The sequence below is a fragment of the Nicotiana sylvestris genome, chromosome 7 (genome assembly GCF_000393655.2).
Source record: "Nicotiana sylvestris chromosome 7, ASM39365v2, whole genome shotgun sequence".
In the NCBI taxonomy this organism is placed as follows: domain Eukaryota; kingdom Viridiplantae; phylum Streptophyta; class Magnoliopsida; order Solanales; family Solanaceae; genus Nicotiana; species Nicotiana sylvestris.
Window position 1 is genome coordinate 3,844,289 of NC_091063.1, and position 10,098 is coordinate 3,854,386.

A 10,098-nucleotide genomic window follows, 5' to 3' on the forward strand; every position below is an offset into this window, starting at 1 on the left:
AAGGCGGCTCGGATGCTAATAAAGCGACTCTCTCTCTTGCTCGAATAGCTTTACTGTATACAACTCGTGTAACTTTACAGGTCATGACATTTGTGTAGTTATAAAAATTTCTCATTAAGAGTAAAATAAAGAGTTTAAAGTTGAATTATTTTTAATTGTAGAAATATGATATTATTTTTGGAACGGACAAATAAAGAAAATGTTTTATCTAAATTGAAACACATGGAGTACTTATTAATTGAAATTACCTATAATTACATTTCAAGTGACTTAATGGTGAAAAAATAGTTTACATTGTTTATATATAGAACTAATTAAACTCTTATTTAATTCTGAGTCCTCCGTACAGATAAACAATATTTGGACTCAGCACGAATAATTAAAGAGAAGTTAGGATAGATTTACGGTAAGCATAAAGACATTTATCAGGGCGGTCATTCCATAAAGCAAGTAAAGCAACCAAACTGCTTAATTTATTCAGTAATAACATAAATCCTGTAAACATAGAAATAAGAATTGCTAGAACGATATAAAGAATTCATACAGCACCAAACTGCTTAACTTATCCAGGATTATTAATTGATTGAATATTATTACTAAGTAGACACTGTCAAATTCTGGATATAGTAGTAAAAAGACACTGTCAAATTCTGGATATAGTAGGAAAAAGAAAAAAGAAAACGTAAGGAAAACAAACGGTGAAATAAAAAGAGCAGCAGCCGACTGATGTAAAATGCCTGAACTAATAGTTCAATAAATAGAGACAAAATTAATAAATACAAAACTATATTACATTCATATTTTTCACTTTTTTTTTTGGTAACTAGTATAATTTTATTAATCACCAAGAAATATTTACAATCCCAGGCCCATATATTTCAAATCTCGGCTCCCTCCATAAAGGGGAAGAGTCACAATCTCCCTTATTTCCTAACAATAAAATTCATTTTTTGAAAGTAGCTAAGCTCACACGGCTAGCTATCTCATCAAGTGACTAAAGGATGCTACACAGCCATTTCCAACTAAGTTCATACAGGGGCGGATCTATTAAGGCCCGAGGGGTGGTACGCCACCCGCAAGCTTCGGTAGAAATTATATATATATATATATATATACTTATATGCCCGAAATTGGTTAAATAAAAGGGTTGTCACCCCGAGCAACAAAAGTCACTAAGGTGCCAGTGGTAGAAGATCACCATGTCATCCTTAAGGCGAGGGATCGAACTGGCCTTGTGACAATTTTGTGATGTTTTGGCTTTCTTGCTTCAGATAGACAACAATTTGACTACAATTACGAAAGTAACCTAAACTACACTTCATTATTTCCTTTCTTTGTTTAATTTTAATTTGAGTTAATAAGGATTCCTTCATATTTATTAGTCGGAGTATCACGGTAGTTCATGATCGTTATTATCAATTTATATTATATTCTCTTAGAATTAATATAAATATTAGGAAAATTACCATAAAAGGTACTATAATTATGTTACATAGTTTAAATAAGAAAATTATTTATATAAGCTTATTGGAACTTAAAGTTTAGGACTTTCTACTCAAATAAAAAAAAATTAATAACTATACTTTTAGTTAATCTTAAAGTTCTAAATATTAAAAAAATTGATGATAATTTTATCAATATAAAATTTATTTTAAAGGATAAAAAATTCCACCAACATTATATATATATATATATATATATATATATATATATATATATATAATTCTTCTCCCGAGAATCTTCTCTCCATTAGAACGAAACCCCTTATTGCGTCAAGCTGTCATAATTAGTACATTTTTTTTTGTTTAATTAATTTGTCCGTATAAATTGAAAGACAAATAATTCGAGCAGAAGCACATAACTAATAGACTAAATATTTACTCTATTTGGACCATATAAATATACTATATTTAGACGGTATAAATAAGAACACGTATATGTTCAAAGTAATATGGCACCCGCAACATCTAAATCCTAGATCCGGCTCTTAGTTCATACATCTATCTACTAAAGAAATGACAAAAGGACGAGACTATATATGCAGATAGGTCCGGGATCCAAGTAGCACTCGAGCACTTCATATAAAAGTTATTTCCTTGGCAATACTTTTTCACTGTCTGCTTCTTTGTTCAAAAACTCTGAGATTCCTTTCAATCCAAATCTGATATATACACAGCTTCTGTAAATACCATCTTGAACATTTGTGTCTGCTGCGATTTGCCTTTAGAGAATGTGATGATCCACTGGTTATGTTGTTGCCAATCTCGGGCCCTGGGGCATTGCATTTGCAGCCATTGAAATAGCTTGTTCCAAACATTTTTGGTGTACTCACACTTCATAAACAAGTGTTCTCTATTTTCCTCCTGCAATTGGCAAAGCACACATTATGTATCCACATTGAGTCCCCATTTACACAACCTATCAGAGGTTAATAGCTTTCCGTGCATCATGAGCCACCTTGGTAGGTATCACAAATAGTTGAGCCCAGAAAGCTTGAATATCAAATATATAACACACTCTAAACTAACTGCACCCTCCCTGCGTAGGACAATGTCCTAGCAGTTCAAGAGGTGATCCTTGCAGTCATTTTATCTATAAGGGGTTGCCACTGCAGTATACTGAGCTTCTTTGCAGACAATGGAACTCCAAGAAAAAAAACTTTTGAAACTTGTCATCTAAAACAAGCCTTATACATTTGTGTGATTATAAATTATCTCATTAAGAATAATACAAAAATTAAGTTTGAAGTTAAATTATTATTAATTATAAATATAGAATTTTTTTAAAATAAATTAAAAAGAAAAGGTTGTCACATAAAATAGGACTAGTTTATCATTTTCTTTTTCTTTTTTTGCTTTGTCTGATCATCTTTTGAAATTTACTAAGATATTACTTCTTCGATCATCTTCAAATGCATTAGTACAATTTAGCATATCATTATTGTTGTAGTTTGCAACTATAATGGCAATGTTGTAAACTTCAATTCCATTTGAAACAATGAAATATTTCTTCTCTGATCCAAATTTTATTCATGTGATATTGGTTAGAAAGCGTGTTATGGTTGGAAATATTAGTTATAAAGCGTGTTATGGTTTTCGTAACAGCTCAAAAGGAGATAAAAATGGGAAATTTAAAAATAGCCAGATTTACAAGTAGTCATTCAAAAATAGCCAGTTTCAAAAGTAATCGAAATTTAGCCACTTTTCATGTAAAGATAAATTTAAACGAAAACATTGTTCAAAATCCGAAAAAAAATACTCTAGTATATTATACTGGAGTTCCAATAATATAGTGGAGTTCCAGTATAATATATCGGTCCAGCATAATATACTGGGGATTGGGGCATCTGTGCTTTAATCTCCAGTATATTATACTGGAACTTTCCGCGCGCTAAAGTTCCAGCATAATATGCTGGAAGTTCATATACATGTGCACCGATCTCCAGTATATTATGCTGGAACTTTCCGTGTTGCAACAAAACAATTGCTATTTTTCAATAATTTTGCAAACGCTAATTATTTTTGAATGACCAGTCCGAAAACTGGCTAACTCGTGTTATTTTTACGATAAAAATAGAAGGAAAAAAAAAAGGGACATCATTAATGTAACAAAATAATGGTGAAGAATTGGGATAGGTGGTAAAGTGAATTTTTTTTTTTTTTTTTTTTTGTCTTGGAAATCTTGGTCATCAGGTAATGAGGTGGAAGAAATCTATTGGATGGAGAGAAGTACTTCTTACTAGTCATTTTGTTACAATGTTTTTACAAATGCTAAACGACAATTAAATACCTGTATTTCCAATTTCAAGTTTATTCATGTTTCAGTGAGTGATATTAATCAAAACTCGATCGAGTTCCCGTTCGAACATTATAGTTTGTTAATTGCTCTTCACGATGTCTGTAAGTTATTATTTGTTTCTGCCTTTGTTTCAGTTTTCTATTTGCATTCCTGAGTGTTAGTTTTGTATTATCGCTTCAGTTGTCAGATTTAGTTTGCTTGTTATTGTCTCTTTTATTTATTTTTCCTGAGCCGAGAATTTACCAAAAACAGCATCTCTTCCTTCTCAAAGATAGGGGTAAAGACTTCGTACACTCTACCCTCCTCAAACCTTACTTGTGAGAATACACTCGGATATATTATTGTTGTAAATGCTCTTCACGGAAATGCAAAAAAAGAGGATGTTAACAAAGGAAGAGCAAAATCATTTCCTTCTAAAAGACTAACACTGTTCTATTATCTTCTTTTATCCAATGTTATTCAAAGAAAGTACATTATTTCTTGTGTCACCATTTTTTTCCTTTTAACAGATCCGATAAAAGAAACGTTGAAATAGAGATCAGGAGTTTAAATTTCCAAGTGACTGTTCCCAGCTAATTGGGAAAAATAAGCATTAACTTAATACAGTAGAACCTGGAAAATAAACCCTGTAATGAAGATTAGTTTTAATCAACTTCTGAAGCCATGACAATTTAATAAATCATAACACATCTCACTATTTCTACCACAACTTGCATCTCACCCACACTACAAAAAGGGTAAACTGTAAAGTATAAACCAGAAGATATTGGAAAGAAAAGAAAAATGACTCAATAAATTGTTCTAACATACTCCATATATAACAAACAACCAATGGCACAATCTCTTCACTACACCATCCAATTTTCAAGACCATGATTTTGAAACAGCTCCAAGCAAATGGCTACTGTTGCTTGCACTCAGGTGGTCTCTCACCGGGCTGACCATCAGCTGCAGGTGCTCCTCCACTCCTCTGCATAGACGAGAAATAAGTAAGCATGTCAGAGGTTGTTTATAAAGGAGATGAAGTAAACTTCAGCAAACATAAAAAGAAATGGATTATACCTTGCGCCCAGCAGATGACTGTGATGATTGAAACAAAGAGAGGAAAATAGTTAGTACTAATGGACATCTCAACTAACAATGATATTCGTGTTACTAACAATTCAATTACCTTCTTCTTGGTCTTTGTAACATGTTCATCCTCGTCGTCATCATCTTCATCTTCATCCTCCTCTTCCTCATCCTCTTCATCCTCATCTTCATCTTCATCATCTTCTTCATCCTCATCATCTTCTAAGTCAATGTAATCTTCATCCTGAGCAGCTTCCCCAGTAAACCATGAAACTGCATGTGGAATAATCTTATCTCGGATAGTTGACCTGCATAAATCATAAGCATATGGATCTTTAAATACTAAAACGAACATATAATTGACATTTTAGTTTGTTTATATTCTAAATTTGTAACATCCACATCCCAGAAAATCACACTCATGTGCTTTAGCAAATTGATTAGTTCAGCTTGGCTTACCCAATATCATAGTCTTGTTCCATCAAATTTTGAAGTTCTTCAGCCTATACAAGAAAAGAAGATGAGTTACAAACCATTTTAAACTGTACATTTGTGTATGTTTGCGTAATGTAACCACTAGAACATTTCATACAGCATCTTCGTCAATATCTTCTTCGTCATCTGGTACTTGAGGTGGACTAAAGAAGTTGAAAAAACTTTCACATTGTTCTATTTTAGTGATAGGTTTGGAGTTCTTTGACCCCTTCTTTGGCTTCTTCTTCAGAATCTTTTGTGTCAAGCATTTACCTGGATGCCATTCAATCTCGGTCCTACAAAATTCAGAGAGATAAGAAGCCATGGTGGGAAAATAATCACAATGATCAGATGAAGAAACCTTGCTTGCCGATTATGACGTGGTGACATACCCTATTGCCTTCTCCAAAATTGGTTCATCTTCATCAATCATGTGATACGTCTTGGTGAGCACAGTGTTTGTGAAGTAGGGATTAGTCTCGAAGAAAAATTCAAGCTTAAAACCCTTTGGATTTTCAATCCTAGACCACTTTATATCCTTGAGAAATTTGAGAGCTCCTTCATCTCGCTCAGTAATCTATAACTCAAAGAATAGACCAGATTAATGCAATTTTCTGGCTAGTTTTTAAAGAAAATTTAACGAACAAGAATAGACGACTCATCATCAACTGACCTCTTCAGCTAACACTTCATTATTCTTCATTGCTGTGACCCAGAAATCAGGAACTCCTTTCTCTATATAAAAGGAAAGAGACAAAAGCTTGTCAATAATACTGATCGTCATAAAGCAACCATCAAGGAAAATTGATAATCAACATACCGACTGAGTCTTTATCCTCTTCCTCATCTGCTGCAGCAGTCTGAGTTGCCTCACCATCAACTTCAACAACTCCATTAACAATTTCAGATCTCTGCGAATGTTTACTTTAGTTAAGTTCAGTTATTGATCAAGGAAACAGTATCGATGGATGCAAAGAGGTAAGTGAAGCAATACAGCAGACCTTTGCATAAAGGGGCTGATACTGCTTCTGGTACTTGGCTTCAAGGGCTGCTCTCTCCTCAAAAAACTTTGCCTCCAATTCATCATGTTGAGTCTGTGTTTAACATGATGACAACAAATCAACATCAACAGACACAAAAGTCACAATCAGATAAGACACAATATCTAACAGAAAAACAAATAGGTGACTATCTAGATACTAAAGATAATTAAAAAGCAACTGAAACACAATTAGGCAGCTAATGCACAGGACATCCTGTTAACCGAGGAGGTAATGCACTGAATAACAGGCAACATTGGTGACCACCCGAGGTTGCATTTTCTTTTAAAACAAGGATCGCCATGAGTTGCAGATGCTGCTTCCGCCCTCCCCTTTTCTTTTTTCTTTTTTTGGGTTTTCCTTGAAATAACTACATTTAGCAGAGTCTGAAAGGCTAGAAACTTTCATGTAGTCAGATATAGTGTATTCAACCATCACTAATAAGGCCATTCCTAGTGAAACCAGTGGAATTATTCCAAGAACCTATGTAAATCTCTGGTTTCCGATTCGCTCATCATGCGACATAATATTGAAATTGAAGGAAGAACATTTTGTGAGGGACTTCCCCTTAGGATTATTAAAGAACTCCACATCCAGAAAAGAATGGAAGAAGGTGCAACATCGAATCCTGCAGAGGCGGCTCAATAATAATGGAGGCCTAAAGCCAAACCATAGTAAGAGGCCTTAAACTTGTTTAATAATTTTAGATATTTTTGTTGAAGTTTATTCTTTTTACTTTAAGAGATGCAAATTCATCTTGATGATGTAACCAACCCCTTTAATTTTAGTTGAAATAAATATTACTAAGCTTTGATAAGATTTTATTAAGTTTAGTTTTGAATTTTTCTTTTCACATGACCGTCAACATAACTTACTGGATAGCATTGCCGCCCAAAGTAACAATCATGTGAAAATTTGTACTTACAAATATGATAAATAAACTAACTATAGCTTTTTACGATCTAATAGCTTGAAGTGTGCGTACATAGATCTTGAAAGAAATACTCTACAAAGTTAAGTTATAAATAAAATTTATTCTAGTTGCAGTAAGAAGAACTAGAAAGTAACTACAAATTTAATTGTCTTGCACTTTCATTTGAATTTTCTCAACCAGTTCCAAAAAAAAAAAAGACAACACACAAAATATAAAACATGTTATTAATGATTGGTGACAAGGTAGCAAAAGATGATTGTAAAAAATTTCTTAATCACTATTTAATAGGAGTAATAAATACAATAAATATTTAAATTACATATAAAAATAGTAGCTTTGGGGCCTCTAATTTTGTGAGGCCTAAAGCGGCCGCTTTAGTGGCCTGGGGGTTAAGCCACCTCTGAATCCTGATGCATTACTTGGAAGAAGATCTTCCCTCAGCTCTCTCATAAATTTTGAACATAATTTGGAAACTAGTGCACAGTGCACCAGATGAGTCAAAGCAAATAGTATTGTGAATGGTACTATATTACTCCATCTGTTTCCTAGTAACCTCCAGGTCCTCCACTGTAGACTGTACCCAAACAGATGGTGGAGGGGATAATTACCACACGACTGAGCCAAAGACCTATACATCCATTAGACGGGTTCAGGTTCCAACGGCAAAGTGGAGTAAACATGTTCACCTCTAGTGAGATGATGCTTATTATTAGGCAAAAAATGTGGTCCATTGAACCACTAACATCCGGTGAATCAATATAATCTTTAAGAAGTTCTATAATCAATACCGCTTGGACTCCCACTCCCACAAATCCAACCCACCCACCCCTGACTTTTCATGTATAGGTCAGTCAGAATGTTGGACGGCATAAAAGAAACTTGAGAGCATGGTCCCTGCTGCAATTTAGTATCTACAATTTGTGCTTTCTTTTAGAATAACCAACTTCCCATCATTTGAATATCAAAATTTCTTACATACCAACCTAAAAATTTCATCAACTCAACTTAAACATGAAGATCTTCAAGAACCAAATGAGACCGAAGAGAAAACTAGGAAATTGAGAAAGGCCCGATCTTTTCAGTTTCTATCAACTACTCCAGTATTAAACAGATGGGTTGACCTCATACAACCTTTTGTTACTACTTGCAGAAAAACAAACTCCGATATCTGTTTTCTGAACCATGTAAATGAATTGAAATGTCTAATAGGATAACAGTTATGCAACCTTTTGTTATTACTTGCAGAAAAACAAACAAACTCCGATATCTGTTTTCTGAACCATATAAATGAATTGAAATGTCTAATAGGATAACAGTTATCACAATCATTAACAAGAACCATGTTTGGCAAGAGGCACATAACATAGGCTTTTAGAACTTCATTGAAACAACAAATACGAAATGATTTGCTAAAAACGGCACGGTACCACGAAAGAACATATTTAAACAGCATTGGGTAAGAATACCACTTGCCTGAATCTCCCTAAGAACCTCAACTCGTTTTCTAACATTGGGAGATAAATTCTCTAGCACGTTTGAGTGCTTCCCAGTTAGGCCCTGTAGCTTATTCTACAAAAACAAACCACGAATATGACACCCAGTTCAGAGCATAGCAATAATCTCCATAAAGCAAAAACAAAGAACGAACAGAAAAGATGCACTAAAAAAAAACTCACTTTGAGAACATTAACAAGGTCATCTCTGTCCTCAGCATTCAAAGCTACAAAAAAAAAAAAAAAAAATAAGATGTTCAGTTAAGAGAAATTCAAACCCAATACAACAAAAATGAAGAGAAACAAGGAAATAAGACTATAGGATTCTATTTAAGTAGATAAGGTATTTACCAGCAGTAAGATCGGCGACGTTGAAGTTATCTTTAGCGTTGCTCATTATGGAAGCTCAAAAACTAGAAGAAGCAACCAAAGGAGAAAACCCTAAAAACAGGGGGAGGAGAATTGGGGAAAGAGATGAGAGAGAGAAATGGCTAAGCGCCCAAATTTAAGCTCTTTTAGTACTCTTCTCCATCTCTGTCAGAAAACCTAGCATCTTACTGGGTCCAATATATTGACTCTACTTAAGGCTGTGTTTGGTAGGCTATAAAATTAAATGCGAATATACTAATTTTTTTTCCTTTTTATTTCTTTCTTGCTCCTAGATTTTTCTCCTAATTTGCTTTTTTATTTATGTTAAGAAAAGGATTTTCATTATATAACCTTCTTAGACATTTATTCATTATTTGATATCAGAAAATACTCATTTAAAGCATAATTTAAGTGTGAACCAAAGTTACCATTAAGATATTGTCACACCTCCTTTTTGTAGTTCTTTCATAGGGCAAAAATCACGTGCTGACAGATATTAACACAAAAAAATCAAATGTGATTCTGTTAGATAAATATTAAGACGAGCACACAAAAGCAAATAAGCTATACATTATTACGAGTTTAAGTTTGATGCACTATCAGCGTAAAAGACTTCTTAGTAAGAGTGTATGATTATCTAAAACTATGTCAACTGTCATCTTGTTTAAACATAAATTTCTTGCAATAAAAACATCACACGAGATTGTTTTACTTTTTTTTTAGTTTAGCTTCATCTAGTAAACTCAAATTCTCTTACTTTCGACTATTTTAAAGACATAATTACCCTAAATACCCAAAACTTTAATTGCTCAATATTCAGTTCTCGAGATTAACAATAAAATTTGGAGTCACACTTACTTCTAAATTTTTAAATAATTCTTGTTTGAGACTCTTTTCAAAATTTTGAAATTTGAACCAA

General features: G+C 33.4%; 1 protein-coding gene across 1 annotated transcript; it reads right to left on the bottom strand.

The window, feature by feature from the left end:
- Nucleotides 1–4,411: 4,411 nt before the first annotated feature.
- LOC104247978 (nucleosome assembly protein 1;3) lies at nucleotides 4,412–9,359 on the bottom strand. The gene is made up of 12 exons (XM_009804150.2): nucleotides 9,162–9,359; nucleotides 8,994–9,037; nucleotides 8,791–8,886; nucleotides 6,345–6,437; nucleotides 6,164–6,254; nucleotides 6,017–6,078; nucleotides 5,736–5,920; nucleotides 5,462–5,639; nucleotides 5,329–5,372; nucleotides 4,970–5,177; nucleotides 4,861–4,878; nucleotides 4,412–4,768 (listed from the first exon to the last, which is right to left on the bottom strand). Exons 1-12 carry the CDS (start codon nucleotides 9,205–9,207, stop codon nucleotides 4,700–4,702), a joined length of 1,134 nt encoding a protein of 377 aa, XP_009802452.1. The 5' UTR covers nucleotides 9,208–9,359; the 3' UTR covers nucleotides 4,412–4,699.
- Between the last annotated feature and the right edge of the window lie 739 nt (nucleotides 9,360–10,098).

What these genes read in the sequence shown, in the direction of transcription:
- LOC104247978 (XM_009804150.2), bottom strand. Translation starts at nt 9,207, where the DNA reads ATGAGCAACGCTAAAGATAACTTCAACGTCGCCGATCTTACTGCTG. An exon ending in AGGTTCTTAGGGAGATTCAG is followed by an intron (nt 6,438 to 8,790) that starts GCAAGTGGTATT and finishes TGTTAAACACAG; the next exon opens with ACTCAACATGATGAATTGGA. An exon ending in AAGATATTGACGAAGATGCT is followed by an intron (nt 5,373 to 5,461) that starts GTATGAAATGTT and finishes TTTCTTGTATAG; the next exon opens with GCTGAAGAACTTCAAAATTT.